The sequence below is a fragment of the Frieseomelitta varia genome, unplaced genomic scaffold, assembly GCF_011392965.1.
Source record: "Frieseomelitta varia isolate USP_RPSP 00005682 unplaced genomic scaffold, Fvar_1.2 scaffold_873, whole genome shotgun sequence".
NCBI lineage: Eukaryota > Metazoa > Arthropoda > Insecta > Hymenoptera > Apidae > Frieseomelitta > Frieseomelitta varia.
The window spans coordinates 109833-134199 of NW_025110671.1; the positions used below are offsets into that span (position 1 = coordinate 109833).

The 24367-nt window shown below is 38.7% G+C and overlaps 1 protein-coding gene and 1 long non-coding RNA gene across 3 annotated transcripts in view; one reads left to right on the plus strand and one right to left on the minus strand.

Annotated features, from left to right (window-relative positions):
* The first annotated feature begins 654 nt into the window (after positions 1 to 654).
* On the plus strand, positions 655 to 6634 carry LOC122536826. Its single transcript, XR_006308480.1, has 8 exons — positions 655 to 770; positions 871 to 1738; positions 1831 to 1913; positions 2753 to 2996; positions 3725 to 4024; positions 4402 to 4544; positions 4634 to 4817; positions 6551 to 6634. It is a non-coding gene; the product is annotated as an uncharacterized LOC122536826 (long non-coding RNA).
* Positions 4814 to 24367, minus strand: part of LOC122536819 (doublesex- and mab-3-related transcription factor A2) — a 28243-nt gene continuing 8689 nt past the window's right edge. Inside the window, exons 4-7 of one of the 2 annotated variants that reach the window (XM_043669516.1) lie at positions 8454 to 8576; positions 7730 to 8004; positions 6558 to 6858; positions 4814 to 5176 (exon numbers count right to left, since the gene is read on the minus strand). In XM_043669516.1, the coding sequence (XP_043525451.1) occupies positions 4851 to 5176; positions 6558 to 6858; positions 7730 to 8004; positions 8454 to 8576 (1025 nt within the window). In that variant the 3' untranslated portion in view covers positions 4814 to 4850. The remainder of the gene's footprint in view (positions 5177 to 6557; positions 6859 to 7729; positions 8005 to 8453; positions 8577 to 24367) is intronic. The other variant, XM_043669517.1, reaches the window with a different exon arrangement.

Below are 24367 nucleotides of genomic sequence, written 5' to 3' on the forward strand. Positions count from 1 at the left end.
CCCGCGGTGGAGTATCGCCGGCCGCGAAAGTGATTTTATTTAGCAAAGTCGTGGGCTCGTTCGAAGCTGGCGCGGCGGCAGCGGCTTGGGAAAGGCCATTTTCAGTTCTGCTCGATTTCGTCGCATTCCTCGTCGAGTGTTCCCGCATTGTTCGTGCCTGGAGAACGCGTGCCAATTGCTGTTCTTCATGACGTGTATCACGACGAAGTTGGTGAAAATCAACTGCAATATTGTCGCGGCTTTACTTTGCAAACGTGTGACCATGTATGGGTACGCGTGTAACGATGCTATATCAATTTCGATTATACTTGACGTCTTTTGTTGACAAGAAACAATTGACGCATCAATTGCCAGGTATTAATTACCTTGAAAGGTTGATACAATCGACACCTTTAATTATATACTATGTTATTCAGGTTATTCTTGATGTAATAATGTTTTCCTTTTGTTAACAGAATCTGATATTATCGACAAAAAAGGAGATATTAAAAGGTTGCGCTGACTCGCGGACCATAACGAGTGACCGAACCGTATACAAGAATTCGTCGCTTTCTTCGATATCACTGGATAGAAATGATCAAGAAGTAATAAACTTATCATTTGTTTTGCCTTGGGTTACATTTAAATATACTTAAAACGGAGAAAATGTTGCAATTTGGGACAAAAAGTTTCTCGACGTACGTGGCACGTCATTCCAGCGCAAGAGGTGTTACTAGCCAACAATTATTGGAGATTTTGAGAAACTGAGTAACCTTTGAAGATAGTTTGAAGTAAGTTCTATACAGAAGAATATGTCTTACCTACTCTGCGTATTATCAAGAGCTTCAGTTAAAAATTGAAAGACACTCGCTGTTTTTTGTTACTTTCCAGCGGTGAACGATTGACACAGGGGCAGGATCGATCATTCACCGGGGGCCTGACGGCAAATCGAGTGGTAAAATCGATTAGCCGCGTCGACGGGAATCCATTCGCAGGAAATCGACTGCTCGGAAATCCAAATGGTGCATCGAGCATGAAACCGATCCAATTTCAAAGATTCCTTGGCCCATGTCGCCCTCTATATAGGGCTATCTTTCTGCACCTGCAAACTGTATCCGACATCCGATACCTTTTTCTCCTGGAGGTTCCCTTCGCTTGGGAATCTCAAGTCGAGTGGAAGATTGTCCCTTCGTTACGAGACGAACCTTGGTGGTTCTTTCAACCTTCGTTTCACCTGCGAGAACGAGAGTTTTCCGGACTCCGTCGGTCACACGAGAACGACGAGTCTCTCCCATTTTATATGGAAAATTCTCGATCAGGAATCGATCCTCTCGTTTCTTTCAAATGATGTTGAATTGAAGTTGACGTGCCGTGAGACATACAGAGATCATAAACGAAAGTAATAGATATTTTTTGCTTGGGAAAAAGAACGTCGACGTAAATGCTTTCTTAAGTAATTGCGTTATGACATTTGATTCGCTTCTGTATTGCGTCAAAAACTGTTGATTTAATAGCTGTTTCATGATATGTATTCAAGCTACCTACACACAGTGACGCTTCGCTAATTGGCTAGGTCGAGATTTTACTCGACTAATCATCAAGGGAAATATGTTTCTAGGTTTTCTTTCTCTCTTGTATTTGTATTTATGACGTGTGGACATCCGCCCCCACGTCATAAATACTTTTCAACAACTTGCGGAGACGAATAACAACTGTACTCTAAAGTTGCTTATTGTTAAATTCATAAAAGAAACACGAAGTAAGAAATGCGAATTTTGTTGAATTTTGTTCTTGCTGCCTGTAACAATTTTATGGAATAACAATAATTTACATGTACCTATTTCATTGCAGTTGCGGCGGTGCCTATGGTTCGAAGTCGTCCAAGTGCATTCTAAATTACTATACATAAATGTTTATGTGAACTTACCGTTTGTGTGAGTACATGGTCAAACGATGTCCATCGACGATGATATATTGACACACATTGACAATTGTGACCTACTCTTTCAATCATCTTTATAGCAATAACAGTAGAAATTCAATTAATCTGGAAAGAGTTCAAAGATAATTTCACTACAAAAAACTTAAATACACAGCGAGTGAAAAAAATTAATAATTTAAGCCTGTTTCTCTTCAGAACGAAACGAATTTTCAGACTTGATGCTTCCTCTTTTTCAATTATGTGTAATTTAATTCGATTTTTAATGAAAGAGAGGAATCGTCTATCATTAATTATTGGCATTATAATAATATTATTATAGTGACATAGTACAATAATGTTTGTTATAATAATATAATGTAATATCATTTTACATTATATTATTATATTTGTAATATATTTTAGTAAAATAATATAATGATATTATCATATAGCATTATCGTTATGTAGTAATAAACACACTAAGCATTCGATCGAATCATGATGCATGTTTCTAGACAGACTGGTTATAACTGTGATAAAAAAATGATGTTTAGCAGCACGGTGTATGTGTACATAGTGCCACGAACGATGAAGTTCCGCGCGAAGAGAGAAAATTAGAAAAACGAAATATCGGGGCCCTCGGGGGGGAAAAGCGAATTCCTCACGTTCCTCTATGCTCTCTTTCTGTTTTTTCGCTTCCGTATCGCCGGCCCGTAGCAATCACTTGTTCATTCGTTTCCTTTGCGAAATTCCGTGAAAACAATATTGGAAACCAGTCTTCACTATGACGCCACAAGTCTTTACCTCTTTCTAACTAAAGAATTTCTTTTTCATTCCTTTTTTTCTTTGCAGGATGAGTAATTTATGATTGGTCAGAATTTCACGCGTCAATCTGAAACACAAGAACCGAGTACAGAGGATACATCTCAGGATGGATATACGTGGCTCGCGGCGAGTGAACAATATCAGATTGACAGACGTTTGCAGAAGCACAGCGGTGCGGAATGAAAATCCTCCTCGAGATTCTCGAGATTCCTGAAGAGGGAAGAAAGGAAAGGAGAGAAGAGTTTAATGCGGACGAGTTATCGATTGTTACGTATGGAGTATCAATATCTTATTTATTATTCTCATAAACCGTCTATACATTTTCTCGGATAACATATGGTAACTACAAAGAGCGACGCTTCCGGTCGCCGGCAAATCTAAACATCTTAGAGCCGTGATACTTACAGGCAAACACTTATGCATAATCGGTCAGTGTTATACGCACACGTTCCTGCATCCAGAAACACGTAGTTTATTCTCCGGTTTTACGTTTCATTTTTTGCTTCACAACGTCATTTTTTTTTTTTCTCTTTTTTGGGAGTTTTTCTTTATTTTCTTTATTTTCGTTTTCTGCTCTTTATTTTCGTTTATTTATTACGAGCTAAACATACTCCGTGAGACAGCATTTTCCGGTTAACTGCTTAATGGATGATCAGGCTAAAGCGATTCACGCGTATTTACAAATTCATCGTTCCTTCTTCTTCTTCTTCTTCTTCTTCTTTTTTTTTCTCGTGTCGTATATACTCTTTCGTCCGTTTTCCTTTTTATTTATTCTTATCTTATCGCGACGATGTAATTTTCTCCTTTCATTCTTTCTCGCAAACATGATCTGCACACATACACGCGCGTGCACACACACACACACACACGCACACATACATACAGACGTGCTTCGTTAAATCGTTTTATCTACACATGTATAAAGATATATCATTGGAACGAGGCAATCGTTCGCCAAGAACTATGCGGCTCGCTTTTCATTCCTTTTATGTTTTACAGTGATCCGTTCCCTTTTTTTGATACGTTCACGATACACTATACAAAAACGGATCAACGGAAGTCGTATACTCGGTGGATTACTGGCCACGCTGTTTCGCAAATTTCTCAGGGACATTCGACGAAGAATCTCCAAGTTGACAGAGGATTGAAAATTCTCTAACGGTATTACGCGGCACGCGGTGGAAAGGGTCTAAGGGGGATTCTTCATTTTGTTTCACGCGCTATGGGAATTGTGGGACGTCTTCTTCCGCCATACGTGATCTTCGAAGAACTACGTGATTCATCGAAGAACTTCTTTCCGTAAGTGATTACGTATTACGTATCTGTACGTCGCGCCTACATTTTTAAAGAAGTAGCGTGTGACTATTAGTGAGGCTATTAGTGACAAGTTTCTTCTTTGGATTAGGCTACATATATATATATATATATGTATGTATATATATAGTAGTCATTGATTCTTCTTCCATATCGAGGTTCCACGATTCGTTTTGTGTTGTTCTTAAATTATTCTCACGATCAATTCTTCTCGACAATTCCTGGACAGTCCATCACCTATTTGCTCGTTGAATTTTCGTTCACCTGTGGCAACTCGTTTCGTTTGTAAAATGAGGGCAGAGTCTCCTTGCAGCAACCAACTCGTAACTCCAACTTTTTAACAGTTTTTGTCTGTTTTGCAGATTTCCATCATCCGCACTTCCTCCGTACTTCCATCGTGTCGTCAGGCTCTTCAGATTCATCTTATTTGCAAGATGACATAGAATTCTCTTCAAGAAATCGTCTCGTACCACCTGCGCCCAAATTACTCTAATTACTCCAAATCGTAAGTCGACACTGAGTCAAGTTCACCTTGAATTCCTTGAAATTGAATTTCAAGATCTCCTCTGATCTGCTTGAAATGTTCTTTCTCAGAATCCGCATTCCTCATCCATCCGGGGTCATCGTACAATAGAAAATTACCAAGTGTTTCTTATCACAATGAGCTCGAACCATCCTTCACGGTCGCTGATATGACTTTCGATCCTCTTGAAGAGACGCGCCACCATTTCCACGGCCGAAATCCCTCCCCAGCGTCGAGACCTAAGCTTTATTGCAGGTAAGACCAGGTGGCGGCCTGCGCGTCGTCCGGTCACTCGGAATAGCTTGTCTTGTCGCTCGCGTCGTCGGGACTGGTCTCCCGATAGGCGTCGCCTGTACCATTCGCGTGCAGACTCTGATTGGGCGGCTTGATCACCGTGGGCAGGTAACCGGTACCGGCGTACGGCGCTGCCAGGAACCTGTGCCTGGTCGATGGTATGGGAGTGGTGCAGTAAGCGGCTCGGCTCGCGTACGCGGCCGAGACCGAGGCAGACGCGGCTGCAGCTGACGCTAACGCGCCCGCCAGCGGCGAGAACGCAGACTTCGGCTGGAGATTGTCCTCGCATACCAACACCTCCATCGCCGACACCACGTCGCCTGTGACACACAGACAGCCCCTGCCAGTTTCTGTTCCCCAGTCTTTTCTCCTTCTTGGTTTTCTTTCTCTTTCCCGCTTGTTTATTTAGAATAGGTTTGGGTGGAAGTTTGACACAGGTTCTGACAGGTACATAGGTGAGACAATGGAAGAGAAGGCGAGACCACAAGGATCATTAAGGAGGGTTGAAAGACCAATTAGTCGAGTCATTTTTCACTACAAAACAACTTGTTCCGTGCGAATATCGTTTTGTTGTTGAAATCTGAAGAGATTGGTTTGTGTTGACATGGTAACTAAAACTAAACTGTTTCATCGGGGGCTAGAGAAGTCTCGATGACGAAAGTAGAGATATTTGTCATTTTTAATGGAAAATGACTTACACCGATTGGCTTTTATAATGTATAGGTAACTGACAGGGCATTTGAGAGTGTAGGATTTGTATATCTACTATTATTTTGTTTGCTTTGTGAGAGATTTAAAAGTACAACCCCTTCGGTGACAAGTGGTTTGACAATTTAAAGAAAACACCTACTATTTGCATTTAAGACTCCTTTGGAATAATTTACAGCCTAATAGTATCTTGTTCCAAATTTGCTTCAAAATTAGAATTGGTCTTTACATGTTGTGCTTGTTTCAATAGTTATATAATGTTGTATAACTAATTTACTATTAACTATTAATTAACTATTAAATCCTCTTTCAAATTAACATTAAAATTAATTATCTAAAAATTAAATTTTTCATAATTCATTTATTTTTAAATACAAAATGAACACAATAAAATGAACATTATCGTTATAGTTATATACACTACATGATCTGATTTGTAAATATGATTCTTTTGAAGAAAATTTGCGCGTTCTATTTTGCAAGAAAAAGTGAACTTATTGACATGTTTCTGCTCGAAAAAAAAAAAAGAAACTTCCATTAGCGCTAAACACAAGTCACTCCAAGTTACTTCTAAAATTTATTCCCTTAGAAAATTTCAAAACCACCCAAGTTTGAGTATCTCCAAAACTTAGTTTAATCCTGGAACTTCATTCTATAGTTAACTCAATTTTTGAACTTTATTTTAAACTCAACCCACCTAAAATTTCATCATTTCCAAGGCCAATGTCCAAATTACGCGCCACCGTTCCTCTTAAAAACTCCCCTCCAATAAATTCCAATAAAACATGTCCCTAATGTGGAAGGTACCACGAGTCTCGCGACCGAAGGGGTTGAAACTCGGCCGTCGGTTGTAATGGAAATTCGAGAACACTATGGACGAATCGTTCTCGAATCGTTCCTCGACCACGTGTCGGCCTGACAATCTTTCCTCTCGACAGAGGATCGTGTTCTGTCCACGAATAATGGTCGCGGATATCGGATTGCAGGGCCTACCTTTGCACCGGTGCAACAGAGCCTCGACGTCCGCGCGACGCCTTCCGGGAAACACTCGTAGCAGAACGTCGACGGGCGATCGCTGTTGCTGCTGCTGTTGTTGCTGTTGCTGTTGCTGCTGCAACTGGAGGCCGCAGCTCTGTTGGATACTTTGCATCTGCATCTGCATTTGAATCTCGCGTGGCTCTGGCATGTGATGGTGGTGCTGGTGCTGATATAACGCTGGTGAACAGTAAAGGGAACTCGCTGCTGGACCATAAAGGGGAGCGTAAGGTGGAAAGTGTACTGCCGTCGCTGCAGCCTGGAAAACAGATTGCAGTCGCTGTTGATTTTGTTAGAAATAACGCGTTAACGGCGAGCTGATCTCAGACTTCATATCTTTCTTTTCTTCTTTGTAGAATTACAAAAATAAGTTCAAAGGAAGTTACATTTTTCCCTCGCCAACAGTGTTTGTCTATTATACGATAAATTCTACAAATTAAACAACAATCTTAACTTTGATTGAATATCCATTTATGACATCTCATATGTATCATCCATTATGAGATTAAGGGATATTTAAATTAAGTTGAACTTGTTTATGTGTATTCTCTACATCTAGGCATACTTTTGTACATATGGATGGATATTTCTTCTCTTTATATATGTTATATATAATTAATTTAGTCACAAATGTGTGAATTTTTACAACTATTTATACTACTATTATTATTATATTATTATATTTATACTACTATTTATTAAAATATTATTATTTATATTATTATTATATTACATTTAAAATACTATTATTATACTATTATTTATTAAAATATTATTATTATTTATATTATTATTATATTGTTATATTTATACTGCTATTATTCTACTACTATTTATATAAAATCACCGTGCATTATCTATAGAACAGAATCACAGAACTTTTGTTTCAGGTGTGTACATGTGTAATCTGTCTAAAAAATTGCAAACGAAGTCGGCGAAGAAAATAATTGCAAGAGGCGAAGCCAGTCGTACATTGGGAAATTTGCGAAAGGTGAGGCTGATTGATTTCATCGCGTTTTTAAGCTGATAGATCAGGTCTCTCTGCAATCTGTGCCAAAGGGCTTCCGGCCGTTTGAAAACGCCGTGTGCGCGAGCTGGTAATCGCAAAAGGATCCAAGTAGAAAGCTTACAGCCAACGAAGGTAACGGTGGGCTAGGTCTAGGCTGTACCAGGTCCACTGGTTGAAGGGTCTGCTGCGTTTGCAGAGGGCTTCCGCTTTTGCGGAGGCTGAGATTCTCCGGCGCCGGCGTGTCCTCCCTCTGCGGTGTCAGTGCTGGTGTCAGTGGAGGTGTATGCGTCGGACTTTGGGAACCCGGTTCCGGACTTCCATCCTCGGAGTCATTCAGGCTGTTGGACCGTTTCCGCGCTGTATCGTTCTCCGTCATTCCAACCGACGTCGGGACTGCTGTTACAAAGGGAACATTCTTTTTAAAGTTAACTTCTCGACTGTATCCTGTAAATATAAAAATATGATCTTTTGACGAAGATGCGAGATTCTGAGAAATACTGGATACATTTCATACTTTATTGACTCACTGGTTGTAGCCGGACGAAAGGAAGTTTGCAACAGCGACATCGTAGGTATGTTTAATAATCTACTAAATATTGGTAACGGTATACATTTTACATCCTAAACTTTCTTTCGCCCGTTACTGTACATACCTGCATACACTGTCTACTCAATTAAAGATGAAATATCTGCTAGACAAACAAGGATGCTCTCTCTGTGAAACGAAATCGTTCCACAATTTCCATTGCGATTCGCTTCGCGCAACAACCGAAATTCACAACTCTCTAATGTCGATCGTTTAATCCACAGATTAAATCGAAATCCGAGGGTGCACGGAGCCTTACCCAATGAACGGTCAGCAAGAAGTTCTCCACCGGAGTCGGAGTCACGGTCGTCTTCGTTACCGGTGTCGCTCGTGGAAAGCATTGTTCCCGTAGTGCTCTCAGAGATTCTCGACCTCTTTGTGCCTGGAACAAAACAGGGCGTATCGTTCGCTTGCGAAACAAAAAGAAAAAAGAAAAAAGACAAAAAGGGAGGAAAAAAGAGGAAAGAAAGAAAGAAAAGAAACGAAAAGAAAAAGCGCGCATTAATACGCACAATACCTATGAAATTCTCCAGCGAGCAAACACTTTACATTGTTCTACGACGCACGCCGAATTGACTCTTACGGATCCTTGACACCCTTGAAAAAACGTTGTGCATCTTTTATTGTGAACCCCGCGCGTATTTACCACCCGCTGATATTCACGTCGGGCCGTTCCGGCCAATCGCGTAACGGCGAACGTGTAACGATTTATCGTCATGTTGATAGAAAGAGACGTGCAGACCTCCATAAAAATGTCCGAACGATCGTTATGTTATAAAATTCGATATTACGTCCATGTCTACTAATTACATACAATTAGTATGTACCTACTCTGATTAGACAAGAGAGTCATCATTAGGTAAGAAGATAAAGTTCGAAACGAATCTGACTATGTACACAAGTATGTAATCAATGAATTATATTTAATTGTCAATTAGTGTATCATATTATTTATATTTGATATAACAAAGTTTATTATTATATTATTGTGCTTATTATGCTTGCATGTTGAACTGATTCTTGTTGAAGTCTGACCCATTTCAAGGCTACTCAAACTTATCTCAATGTTGGAAATATGTTCGTCTATATAGAAGAGAAACCATCTTGGAAATAATCGTAAACTGTATTATAACATTTTAATTTGTTTTAGATGTTAAAACGGTGGCACAGCATCTCGAACACGATCCCAGCCGCAATCTCGGAACACTCGAGGATATCAAGGAAAAAAAATACACCAACTAAATGACGGGCAAGGCCTTCGCATGAAAAGAGCAACTGCGAAGTAGCAGCTAGCGGCAATTAAGTTAAACAGCGGAACACTCGATATATAGTTGCTTCGGGGGGGCAGGCAGACCCCCAAGAGCAAGCTTGGAGGAGCCACTCGAAGCAACCTTGTTATCGAAAGCGTGCGCGTCAAGAATTAACCCGTGGAACAGCAACCACGGGGGTGGAAGTAAAAGAGAAAGGGGGAGTTGATCGTCAGGAACGAGAACGTCAGGGCTTGGGAAGGCTACATTTCCTTCGCCCTATATATACGCGCGTTACTCTTTTTCAACTCCCCTCCCTCCTCCTCTGCGCCTCCACCCCCCGAGTTCTTACACTCGTACCCTCTCTGTTCTGCTAATAAACGGCCGGTTAAACTTTTTAACGAGCGGTCAGCCGCAGCGGACTTTCTTCAACGGGCAACGCACCCCCTGCAGGATTCTTTCACGCACCGACGACGACTCAATGGCCGTGCACGTGCATACGCCCCCGCATGTTATAACGGCACTCACTCCGGTCTGTATTATATACTTTGGAAGAAGCAGAATGCCATAGGTTTTCGTAATTAAGATGTTATGTCTTCTAAATGTTATACATGCTATATCTAATAATTTAATAAATATAAATTTATATCTTCTAAATGTTATTTAGATATAAATCTTAATATAAATTTATATCTTCTAAATATTATATGTACTATATCTAACAAATAATTATAAATATAAATTTGTATCTTCTAAATGTTATTTAGATATGAATCTTCTTAATATTATTTAGAATATATAAATTTATATCTTCTAAATATTATATGTACTATATCTAACAAATAATTTAATAAATATAAATTTGTATCGTCTAAATGTTATTTAGATATAAATCTTCTTAATATTATTTAGAATGTATAAATTTATATCTTCTAAATGTTATTTAGATATAAATCTTCTTAATATTATTTAGAATATATAAATTTATATCTTTTAAATATTATTTAGATATAAATCTTTTTAATATTACTTAGAAGATATAAATATAAATTAATAAATATAAATTTATATATTCTAAATATCTTCTAAATGTTATACATACTATAACTAATAAATAATTTAATAAATAATATATAATATATACTAATAAATCTAGTAAATAATATATAGTAAATTAGCATTATATAGCAAATACTTAAGCAAGTTTATATTTTAATGGTAATAATTTAAAAACTTGGGACAAAGGCAGAGACCTGTTTCACCTATTAATTGTGAATTTTTATGTCACGTTACTTCCTCTCTCATATCATGTAATTTTCCTCCTATCTTTTATTCTAATTATATTTTAGTACATTCATATTAATATCTATTAACATTCTGTTCAATTCAGTTATACAATAATTGTGTTAAATTACATTTCAACTTAATATTTTCAGATCGTATGAATTGGCCAAGCCTCCAAAGCGAAGAGAGAAAGAGGAAAGAGCGTTCTGCGTTCGATAATCCTGGGAAATTACATCGGCTTTAACCGTGAAAACCAATCGTAGGAAATTCCAACTCGATCTTTCCAGACTATGTCGGGGAACTGAGTAACAGATTGCAGCAACTGCACTTCCCTCCAACGGGAAGAGAGAAGAGAAAGTGAGATCAGACGGGGGCGTCTATTTCGGGAGTCTCTCTCGACGGAAGTTACTGTGGAATCCCGTCGGTAATTCGAGGTGAACGGGACTGAAGTGGGCTCGAATTACCGGAGAACTATTAATGAAACAGGGATTAAAAGAAAGGAGCTAGCCGACGAGGGGGGAGGGAGAACAGATGGGTTCGCCGAGGCGAAGGTTCGTGAATGAAAAGCATCGCGGCTTTTTCGCTATTCACGCGATGCAGTTGTCTGCGATGTGATGGTTTTAAAGGTTTCCTGATCGCGGTACGACGTTCCTAAAGGTAAAGGTACACTTCTTTTTTCTTTTTTTTTTTTTTTTTTTTTTTTTTTTCAAGATGAGCGCCTTTGATTCGGTCATTTGAGATGATACTCGTTTGAAATGTAGGCGCGTAATACTAACGTTGATGGAAGGATGTTAACGGAACGTTTAATAAATTCTTCTTTCTTGCAGATGTTTAATAAATTGCCTAACAGAAGAGAAATGTTAAAGAAGAATTTGTGAAATATCTTATGGGATTCCCATTGATGGACTGAATGCCCTCGATACGTGACGTTAAATTGCAGAGATAGAATTCCATTGATAAAATTAATTGAAATGAAATTTTAAATCTTCCATAAGTTGAATTTTCTACAAAGTTATGACAAAAAAGAGTCTTGGCGTTAGACAATTATTCAAATTTCTTCTACAGCTATTTACCTATCCCAGAGAAATGTCATAAACGTTGTAATAATTATTTCACTGTCAAAAGAGTTGAGACTTGTCTCTTTTTTTTATCGTTTACGGTTCGTACCTTGATCACTTTCTTAAATTATTATTCAAAATACTTTGTAGAAATAATAATAATTACATTTCGTACAATTCTATTCTCGGTTTCTAATCTTCTTTCGAGGCATATCAAGTTCGTTAAAAATTTTCACGGTATCTTTGAAATAATTTCCTCGTGTTCTTTTTTCCAGAGCTTTCAAGCAGAAACTCAAGGGAAAGGGAAAGAAAAGAAGAGAAAAAAAGAACGACTGGAAAAGCCTGTCGAAGGTCGTCAATAATAGTTTCCAATACTTTCATGGAGATTTCGTGGTAACGAGGTCCATAACGACCGTCGCGCAAGAAATAAACGAGTCGCGTCATAGTTTTCCATTTCGCTTGAACTCGATCGTCCCTGCTGAAATACAAGTTTCGAGCGGTTCGGTAACGACGAATCGAAGAAATTTTTAAAGAGCCCAAGACTGACCGCGTTGAAGTCTCTCCCGGCGGGGCTCTCCAGGCTCTCCTCTTCAAAACTGTGTACGCCTGTGCACGTGTACAAGCAAATTGAAGTACGGCGGAACGTTCGAGGATAATTTGCTCCAATAAGACTGAAATAACGCGTCCGATATATTGAAGGATATATTTCGAACGAGTACTGTTCGAGATTAGTAGTGCTGAGAATACTACCAATTTGAACAATGAGAATCAAACGAACGGTTAACAGTGGCAAGTAGAAATTGTTGAGCTTATGATACAGAGTAAGCTTTGTAACAATAGGATACCATAATTGATTTTCGTTTGATAGATTATGCGATCAATCGCCACACAGCATTTAGACAAGAAGTTGGACGAAAGTTAGGCAGAAACCTGCCAATTTTCAAAATGACAACAAATACACTGCAATATTTTGCAAAAATTTACAAACTCGTAGAACAATTCTAACATTACAGTCAATAATATAATTCCATTCTACATGTATATTCATTACCATAATCTGTAGGTATTCTACTGGTCATACTAGTCACTATTGAATGAACTATTAAAAAAAACGTTGCGAAACAAGTAGAATATATCCAATAGAAGTAGTGACTCCTTCCTTTTTTTTCAAATTAAAGCCAGATTTACTTAATTCCAGATCCATTGAGATTTGGTGTATTTCTGCATAAGTTGACACTATCAAATTCATCAGAATAGAACGACGTTTCCCGTTTCTGCTTTTCTTCCAACTTCTAATCACATTCTGATAAAACGATTAACGACAGATCATTTTTTATTGAGATCAAACTAAATACTAAATACATTTCTATCTCTTTCAGTGTACGATTCGAGTAAAACGTCAGATGTACTGGCGACTCTGTGCCATACTTTGCTCCCACTCTTTTGTGAAACACGACTTCGAAACACATCCACGCGACCGTCGAAGGTCTCTCCTCGTCTCTCCCCTCCCCCTCCGGGTTTCAAGGACGCGGCAAACACGCACTTCATTACGCCAGCTACGTCGCAAAGGATACAGAAAGACAGGCCAGCGTGAAGTCACCCCTGCGGCGTCAAGCGTCGAGGGTGGGTCCCTCTGCCTGGGGGGCGGTAGGCTCGCCCGTGGAAGAATGATATTTTAATAACTGTCTCGTAATCCAACGACTATGGCGCGTTCATGACACCACGTAGGTAAAGGCTTCCTCACCGTGGAATTTTCTATTGGTCGCAGACCACCGGCTACATTAACACCAGCCGCCGCGATATTGCATTCCTTTTTCCCCTGACGACGCCGATCGTCATTAATATCATTTTCAACAGCGCTGGAATTCGTGCCGGCGAGTCACGTGCTCGATCGATAGCGCCGCGTGAATTATTGGCCGCTCTTGCTGCCCATTCTTTCCAATTTTCCGTTTGTCAGCGTGGATAATTCATCAGCGATAGTTCAATAGTTGTCATAAAGGTGGTACTTGTTTCTATTTTCGCATTAATTGCCTCACCAATTAACTGATCTTTCGTAGATTGCTGGTTGTGCTTGTTTAGTTATTAGTTTAGTTATTATTTGGACTGCCACTCGTAAAATGGTATGAAAACCTCACGGTACTCGTAATTTTGTTCAGATTCATTTTAAAGTAGATAAACATGAATTTAGAAATATGTAATTTCTATCTTATTTCATGTTATTTTGTATAGATTAAAATTTATTTTTTATCTTATTTTATATTATTTTGTTATCTTTTTTATATTATTGTTATCAAGGATCACTGTAGGGAACAATTTCTTTGACACACGTCAAAATGTGTGAGAAAACCTGTGAAAACTCATCATATTGAGACTCGGAAGAAATTCATAATTCAATCTTCTTTTGAATGCGTCGTAGTATTACTTTAAAATATAATGAATTTAAAAACAGATTCAATACATCAAAAACATGACAAAACTTTCTTAAACTTTAAGTTACAATTACAAGAGAATATTGATATACTCGACAAACAGTCTGAATGGTACTACATTAAATTCCACTTTAACCACTTGCGGTGGCAACTGATTGGCTGACCAAATCGTATACAATAATTCGTCGCTTTCTTTCTGAACTCGTCGGTATGATATCACTGGTTAAAAAATTATCGAGAAGCAATACATTTATTATTCGTTTTGTCCATTTTGTACACTTAAAACTCAGAAAATTCTCGACGTGCACGTCATTCCAGCGCAAGTGGTTAAACCGAGAGTAAAACATTGCGAAACTTTTGTAACAAACGAAACGTGAAACAACGCATTCTCCGATTCGCTAGTTCCACACCGTCCTCGCCATTTTCTAGTCCCGTGAACCATTTCCTTGCACAGTTCCCAATCTCGAACACGGTGGATATTTCATTCATGACTGAACTCTGTAATAAATCCTTCGGGAGGGGTTGCGTAGACGCGAGTTCCTCGACGTTGTGAAACGAGTTTTATTAACTTCATCGATGCCCGTCCCACAAAGCGCACCGGTGATACGTTACACCTTGGCAATGGTAGGACACACGGCGCGAAGAAGTTAGACACGTCTCGCTCGCGTCGGTACGTTCAACAACAGAAGAAAGGAGATTACAATAAATTGCGCGCACCCTTCTCGAAATACAAGACGACCATTGATACGGGGGATAGCGAGCGAAATTTGAACAGATTCCAACTCGTGATACTGTGTTCCCTTTTTCTTTCTTCCCTCTTTCTTTCTTTTTCTTTCTTTTCTCGTTTTCATTCCTCCTCTTTCGGATTAGCGTTGTCGTCGTATTACTATAGGGCGTAACCTATCGCGACAATGTCTCTGTTTTCACACTCCGAAACTCTGGGCTCCGACGATTAGGATCGATAGCAAGAATTCAGCGAATGCATACACCGGTCGGTCAAAAGTTTCAGGCTCTGCAGAGATTAGGAGACCCTGTGAAGAGCGTAACATACAACAGCGACAATGGACAATTGTCGGTGATACAAAGTGATACGTAACTACGTGTAAGAAAGTATCGTGTAACGACTCATTTGATCTTGTTCCATAGCGCGAGGTCTCTACGTTGACAGTCGTGAGTTTGTTCGTTTTCAAGGTGATTTTTACAAATACCTTTTTTTCTCGAAAATCGTAAAAATTCGAATACGTTTTTTTTTTTTTTTTTTTTTCGAAGACTGAAGTCTCCTCTTTTTACTTCCTATTTCTTCTTTTTTTACTTTACTTATTTGAACCATTTTTTTTTTTTTTTTTTTACCATTTTCATCGGATGAATATTTGGATTTGTTGAATTTTCGTCCTACAAGTAAATTTCAATCGGAAATCATCTGGGTTTCAAGTATAAAAATTGGAAATTTGTCACGTTCGTGATTTTCTCATTCTTTTTTTTTTTTTTTTTTTTTAGATCTTTTGGGTTTAATAAAATGCAAAAGTGGCCGTGTTTGACTAGTAATCTGTTAATCGTAAAATATTTGTAATAACAATTCACAGTACTCATTAATATTTCATTCTTCCCGACAATATGAGATTAAGTGCAAATAGAATAGAACATTTCAAATTAATGTTTGACGAGCTGTCGTACAAACGAGCTTCTCAACTAGCGAGTGGCACAAGTCCAAAATTAGAAGAAACAGTCAGTTTTCACATCGCGAGTGAATAATGAAGCACTCTAAATCTCACGATTGCCAGTTTACCTATTTTAGAACCGGTTGTCCTGATTACTCTTGCAATAAAGCTACGATCTACCTTCTTTGACGTTTCAGAAACTTCGAAAGAAACAAGTATTTTCAAAAAAAAAAAAGAGAGGAACTCGCAACTGTAAGGTTTCGCGGTTTAAAATGTGGCAAAACGAATCGTCGAAACGATCTTCCTTCACCAAGTTACAATCGATCGAAACGATCGATTTTTCGTTCTTTCAATCACGTTCTTACACTCGCACTTGTCGCATAATCTGCGGATCTCTTGTTTCAGAGAGCTGGCTAAATCACCGAATCGATAATGGACGTGTGTACGGACGAGAGGACTCGCACATTATGGAGAGACACATGTACACGCGGGGCAGATTCTTAACAGAGGAGATTAATTAGACGTCCCTCGACGGGATGTACAAGTCCGTAGGCACTCTTGACCGATGACAAGACGCACTCTCTCGAAGCAGATACACAGAGCGGGCCGGGATCGTGTGAGCGCACGTTGTTGTAGGTCTACGCCCTAAACTCGGGGAACCGCGGCGTATCACCGTACGGTGGAGACAGACGCGGACAATGGAATCATGCGAGGACAATGCCGAATAATTTAGAATGGCATATAGATATCGGGAGCTTCCGGCCTACGGCGCCGCTGCATAATAGAGAATAGGAGTAATAGGACACAGGCTGCAGGGCAACTGTGGAGGACACGAAACATCCCTATAAATTTCGGCTCAGGCCGTGCCGAGAAAGAGAGACGGCAAAGAAACTCTTTTTCGTTACAATTTTCTCTCTACGTGTCAGACGACACTTTTTTCTTTCGTTTCTCCGCTCAATGATAAAAAGCTTTCTACTCGTGACACTGCACCGTGTGCAGTATCACTCGAGACAACGCGTCGAGAACTTTGTGTGCGAGAAGATTGCAATATTTTCCCAGTTTTAAGTACATTTAAGTATAACACAGGCAAAACGAATAATAAATTTATCACTTCGCGGTAATTCGAGCTCAGAATGAAAGCGACGGGTTATTGTATACGGTTTGGTCACTCGTTATGGTCCGCGAATCGAAAGTTTACCAGCGCAAGCGGTTAAAGAATGATAATAAGAATGATAGTAAACTTGACTTGACATAAACTGAGAGATATATATATTTTTATGTACATCTAATATTATATATATATATATTTAATATTTAATAATATTTATTTTAATATATATTTAATATTTAATAATTTTCTAATATGTATATATATAATATTATATTTAATATTAGCTAATATTTTTCTACCGAAAAAAGTTCGCAGAAAACAGGGTGTAAAGGGGGCTGGAAAAAAAGAAGATGACACAGCGTTATTGTCTATTCCCCGAGAGGATGGAAAAAAGGGGTTGCACGGGGAATCAGAAGCAATAAATAACCCTTCGAGGCGTTACAGTTATCACGAGCAGAGTGTTTGGGCCGATGCCGTATAACCGCGGACCTCGCAGCCTTTCGAGAACACCCCCGTGCGAACACCCTTCTCTCCCGGGGTAACACGAAAGTCGTAGAGAGCAGCCACTATGAATTATCATTTCCTATTGTTCGGAAGATCGTAAAGTAACCGGCTGTTCGCGACTTCGGGACCACCGAGCTTTGTCCTTTCTCCGCGTTCTCTTTCAGCCAAGTTACACACTGCTAGAGATAATGTGCATCTGAGGATTCAAGTTTTGAACCAGCGAAGATTTTCGATAAGAAGCTCGATCCCCCGTTCCCGTTTTAACGAACGGAAATGGCTTTTGTAGGACAACTGCGTAGGACTTTACTTGTATATTCCAACATTGAAATGAATTTTATAAATTATTATGAAATGGTATTGTTATAAAAATAGTATTACTATATATATATATATATATATATATATATATATAATTAAAAGTAATATGATATGCGAATAAAGTAAATGTTACTTACTAAAAATAAAATAAACATTGTTAAATTAATAACGTTTACTTTTATAAAATATTTTTCAAAAATTATTTATTTTATAAAATATAAAATAAATATTATTATTATAAATTAATATAAAATGGTCCATTCGTCATGAACTATCGTAACTTGAGGGAACAACGCCCTTCGACTTGCTAACAATTCCGTTAACTCCGAAATTTGTCAGACTATATAAAATAAAGAAAAAAAGGAAACATCAGCAAACCTCAAGCATTCAGCTTGTAGAGTAATCGACATTCCGTGCGAGGAACGTCGAAACGCGATGAACACCCGCAGGAACCAGAGAGAATCGAATCGAGCATAGCAGCTGGACGTAGTAAAATACGGGGCTACCTTCTTTCCTAACCGTGAATAAAAACCAGAGTAGAAAAGGTAGAAGAGAGAGAGAGAGAGAGAGAGAGAGAGAGAGAGAGAGAGGGGAGAGGGGGCTGAATGGTTAAAAAGCGGGAGAAAACATTCCTGGCGCAATCGTCGTGAGATTAATTAATCGGATGCGACGGAGAGTCGCGTCGGGGAGAGAAAAAAAGGAAAAGAGAAAAAAAAAGAAAAAAGAAAGAAAGAACGCGTTGATCGGCGAGCCTCGAAATACATTGCAGTTACCGAGGCAGAGGCTCGCGTACGGCACGGGAGGAAATCGGGTGCGGTGCAGCGTGCATCGTGCACGCGCCGGAAGAACGAGCGACGAACGTGAAAGGGACTTCTCATTATTACGTATCGATACGCCCGGAAAATAGCAGAGGCCTGGCGATCCGTGGTCTCGCCGCGGGGGAAGGCGGAAATCACGCGGGCAGAAATCGGCGCGGCTCGAGAGCCCGAACCGAAGAAAGGCAAGTATTGAGAGCGTGAAGAAAGGCTGAGGCGAGATAAAGAGGGTGGATGCGATGAAGGGGAGGAGAAAGACGGAGGAGAGGAGGTATTGAAGAAAGTGGTGAGTACTGCAAGAAGGACAAGAAAAAAAAAAAGAAAGGAGGTGAATTAGGTTGGGTTCGAATCGGGGATGTGTGAATTGGAATATGATAATTTTTGTATCTCGATGGACATTGTGTTCTTCTGGATGCTTGATCTCAGGATCAATAAGCGAGACTGTCTCGAGAAGGATAAGGAATTGATAGATGTCGATTGAAAATTGTATCGCGGTAAAGTAGATAATTTAAATGTCTGATGTATTTCTTCAACCACTTGCGCTGGCCGGCAACTGATTGCGGACCATAACGAGTGGCCAAACCGTATACAATAAATTCGTCGCTTTCTTTTTGAACTCGCCGGTACGATATCACTGGATGGAAATCGTTAAGAATAAATTTATTATTTGTTTTGTCTATTTTGTTGTACTTAAAACTTGGGACAAAAAATTTTCGACGTGTTTTTTTTTTTTAAACAAACTGTTCAGGAATAAATTACAGCACGTGTAATTAATTTTGTAGACAATAAAAATAAGTGGGAAGGAAAGAAAATAATTTTAAAAAAGAGCAGGAAAATTGGAAAGAATAGAGTGTGTGGGTCGGGGAAAGGAACGAGAAAAGTTTAATTTTAGTTAGATAGTATCCTTTTGACAAAAATTGAGATACTGGAAGAAAAGGAGAACTTTCAATTTGAACTTTTTTGCAAAATGAAAAAAAGTTAAATTATCTCAAAGGAGAAAGAGAAGATCATATTTGGAATAATCTAAGACACATGAAGAAACAATGTTGAGAATATTTGAAAGCTTACACAAATTTCAAGAAAGGACCGAAAGAGTGAAAGAGTGAAAAGAAATATCAAAGAGATTGAAGAATAAATCGAAGTATAAAGACCTATAGTACCTACCTATAGTATCTACATCCTGTAGAATAGAAGAAATTATGAATAGACTGCGAATTTTTATACAAATTCATACTTTTAAACAATGCATTTAGATGCAATAGATCTTCAAAATTGGAAAATTGTTTTACATATTGAATGTTATATTTTATTTCGTTGTACGTATATTATATATTATACTGTATTATATTATATTATATAAGTAGTATTGTATAGTAAATTATATATTATATTTTATTATACGTTGTATTATACATTTATGCATTACTTTTTTCTTTTTTTCGTCAGACACTCAAATATCCCGCACAAGTGTGTAAAAAATTCGCAGTCTAATCGTGAAACGCAGCTGTTACGAGACCCGAGAAAATGAGAAAGAAAAGCGAGAAAAGCACAGGATAGGTGAAACACAAACTAGCGAAAAGAATCGAAATCCAAACGGGCGCGGAAACCCCCGTGTGACATTCGACATCCTAAGGAGAAGAAGGGAAAGTCCTTAGTACATAACGGAGAGCCGCGTTAAGCGACACAGCGAGCAACAGCCCGATCAGTCATTAAATCGTCGCGATTCCCCTTTTGTTTCCACGTTGGGACGTGTGGGCGTTATAACCCCCTCCCACCCCCACCCCCCAGGGTTTATCCGTTCGTGTGTTTCACCGGCGAAAGGGGTGCACGAAACCCCTTGCTGAGAGTTGGAAAGGGATACCTATACACATTTCATCCCACTTCTCCTCCACCTCCTCCTCCCTCCGCCTCCTGGCCCCTTTCACTCTTGATTCGATGGCTATAGGAGTGGTTAAAGAGCCTTGCGACAAGCCACCGGGTGAAAAACGGAGACACAGAACCAAACGACGAGAGAGAGAGAGAGAGAGAGAGAGTGATGGTGAGTACAAGGAGCGAGGGATAGAGAGACACAAAAAAGAAGAAAAAAAAAAAGGAGGAAAGAAAGGAAAGGGTGGGGGCGGCGGTAAGGGAGAGAAAACGGTGGAGAGCGATCGGGCGTAACGTTTTTAATTGTTTCGCGCCCAGCCGCCTTTTGTTTCGGCGTTTATGCTTCGTAAACGGTTGCTGAACGCCAACAGGGTGCACGAGGGGGGAGGGGGGAGGCGGAGGGAGGCCACGCTTCCACCTCTGACTCTCTTTTCTTTTTCTTCTTTTTTTTTTTCACCTCCTCTTCCTCCTTCTTCCACCCTTCCAACCCGTTTTCCGCCATCTCGCGCCTCGCGCGTCCACCAACCCTCCCGGGTGGGAAACTCAAACCCCGAGGATTTGTCTTGAGATTTTTGTATACGTTCGATACCTACGTACATACGTTTCGAAGGTGATTGTAATTTGACACGTTAACACGTTTCAATTTGACCTGTTCGTAATTAACACGTGCTTAGCTGTTGCTTATCGTGCCGACGCATTAGTGGAAGCAATTAAGTATACTTTTAGCCTTCGTTTTAGGTTCGTTTTTATTAACAACAATGAATCTTCGTGATGATAATAATAATTAATATGATTGTTATCTTTAATTTTTTGCGCTGGAACGATACGGATCTACTGTGCTGTATCTGTCTGTGGTAAAAGTAAAAGCCTTAAAATGTTCACTGTAATCCCGCTGACGAAATTATTATACTTCTGTTCTTTTTGTATCTTTAAGTAAGGTCCATCGAGCAATCGAACAGAACAGTGAGTATATTAGAATTCACTACAGCTGTGTGCTAATATTCGCTCCGTTGTAACCGCTATTAATCACTATTATTATATATTATATATATATATTTACTAAAATTATTACAAGTATATCTACCAAAAGATATCTGTAAGTATTTCAAAAAAAAAAGAGAGAAAACATTCTACATATATTTATACATATGTATATATAATATATACTATATATATATATATATATTTATATGCCTACATATACTTACTATAATTACTACAAGTATATCTACCAAAAGATATCTGTAAGTATTTCAAAAAAAAAAAAAAAAAAAGAAAACATTCTACATATATTTATACGTATGTATATATAATATATACTACATACATCTACTACAATTATTACAAATACATCTACCAAAAGATATCTGTAGGTATTTCAACAAAAAAGGAAAAAAGAAAACATCCTATCTACAATTAAAAAGAAGGAATATGTACTTCGACTCTATCCTATCTTCCGCAGGGCTTTAATTTCACATCTCGTCGGAGATGCACGTCGATTTTCTCTTTGAAAACATTACTCGATGAAAAGATCGCGATAAGCGATACCTTTCGACTTCGTTGGGAAAGAAGGAAAGAGGAAAAAAAAAAAAAAGAGCACGGCTCGTATAACTGTTCTTTGACGGGAGATGCAGATGTAACAAAAAGAAGAAGAAGCCCTTCCGACGTTGGAGAGTGTACGTTTGATTAACCACCGTCGCTTTCTTTCTCTTATCTCGTCGTTAAAGAGAGGAAAAATAAAAGAGTGGAGGGGGTTTGGGAAGCGAGGGCTTCCGAATAACATTTTTTAAATTGGAAAAGCGATCCAGAGAACTGGCGCAGTTGGAGGGAACCATCGAGGATGAATATAAAAAACACTTTGATTCCGTTGAATGAATGGCTAGGTTCTTCTTTGCTATGTACTACCCTCTCACCTCTTTTTTCTCAGCGGCAGAGCAAATGCTCCGGCCGAGAAACCGACGGCTTCACCATGAAGAAATGGAGACCTGTGATATAAACAGCCAAGGGTTTCGCGAGCTTTCGGTTTGTTAACATTGGAATGTCCGACGATGATTCACACGATTAGCAAGAAATTATCCGACGAATCTAGAACGTAATCTGATTAATGAGCGAACATTACGATCAACGTGAGATCGTATTAAATAGTAGATTGATTAAAATCGTGAATGCCACTAATTAATGTCATTAAACATCACTTAATCGTGAGAATAATTTCACTTTTGATTATGTTTTTTGTAATATTGCAACAATTACGAATAGTAGACAAAAGTTTCTGCACAAAAATTGTGTACGAAAGACAATCGTGCGTATGTAAATACGCAATGTAGAAAGTAATTTTGTCACATATAAATTAAGGGATAATAACTAGATCATGTATCAATGAATGGAGAGCTCAGAAGCCAATCAGTGCCAATCATTCCTCATTAAAATTTGTGCTGTGTCGTCCAAAAAAACTGTATAATTATAATATTAATAAGTTATTAAATTATTATTATTAATTATTAAATTACAATATTAATAAGTTATTAAATTAATAAAGTTACTAATATAATTATTAATACTAATACAATTACTAATTACTAATATAGTTATTAGTGCTAATATCGTTACTAATATAGTTATTAGTTTAATAAAGTAACTAATATATAAGTTATTAAATTATTAACAAGTTTAGTTATAATAATTGTAATAATTACATCTTTATAACGATCAACTAAAAGATTTCGACATAAAAATAGTGTCCGCACGGCACGAACTGTTCTCGACGAGAGAAGCGAGTTAACACTGACTGACTTTCGAGCCCGCCAAACGTTTCGTTTCCCAACATTTCGTGGCCCCCGTTTGCACTGGCTGGCCCCCTCGGTTCACGACCCACACTTCGGGAACCTATGCTTTACACTCTGTGTAATCCGTTATTTCCAACAACACGAGATCTCCCCAAAGGGTCAGAGTACATCGCGACGTTCGAGTATATACTATAGACGTAAGTATTTGCAAGTTGTACGGGGCCCGTGGCAACGAGTTTGCCAGCTAGAGAACTGTAGAAAGAATCGCGAACGCGGCACGAATAATTACTGAAGAGGCCCCCATCGGCCGCGGATAGGATGAAATCGACGACGAAGAGGGCCTCGGCTACTTTACGCTCCGGCGACGTGCCTGGCAACATTGTTTGCAAAGAGTCAGCACGGCTTCGCGGAACAGAAGAGCCCGGTCACGGACTATTCCTACCTATTTACATAGGTGTAGCCGGTCCTACGAATGCACGTACACGTGCAACGCCGCCGTGGAAGCACGTTTCCCCGAGTATGTTTGAACAAAATTCCTGTCAGTCGTCCCTCTTTTTTTTATCAGACGGTGTACGTACGTACACCGGCGTTGAACAGTGATCGGTGGGTCGCATGCTCTCGATCAATTTTTGCCACATGCTCAATTGATCAATTTAGAGCCTGGGGATCCTTGCCTCTGTATTTACATTCGATTGAACTAGCCGCATGACTAGCAGAAGCCCTGTATGAGAAACTTAAGGGTTACTGCGCCCTTATATTCCAAGACTCTAGATTCGCAATTGCGATTTAATAACTACATTAGTACTAATAACTCTACAGAGGGTTCGTGATTGCAAATTAGATCGCAGTCTTCATTTGTATTGTTGCACTTTTGAAGGACACAACTCAAAAAAATTACAGCGAATTTTCAAATTATAGCTTATTATTATAGAATATATAATATATTATATAATATAGTATATATTTAATAGTAATTTAATATTATACTATTAAATATAGTATATATTATATATAATGTATACTATATATAATTATAGCAGTAATAGCAATTACAGCAAGAATATTGACAGTCCAATTATACAATTTAGTCAGTATAT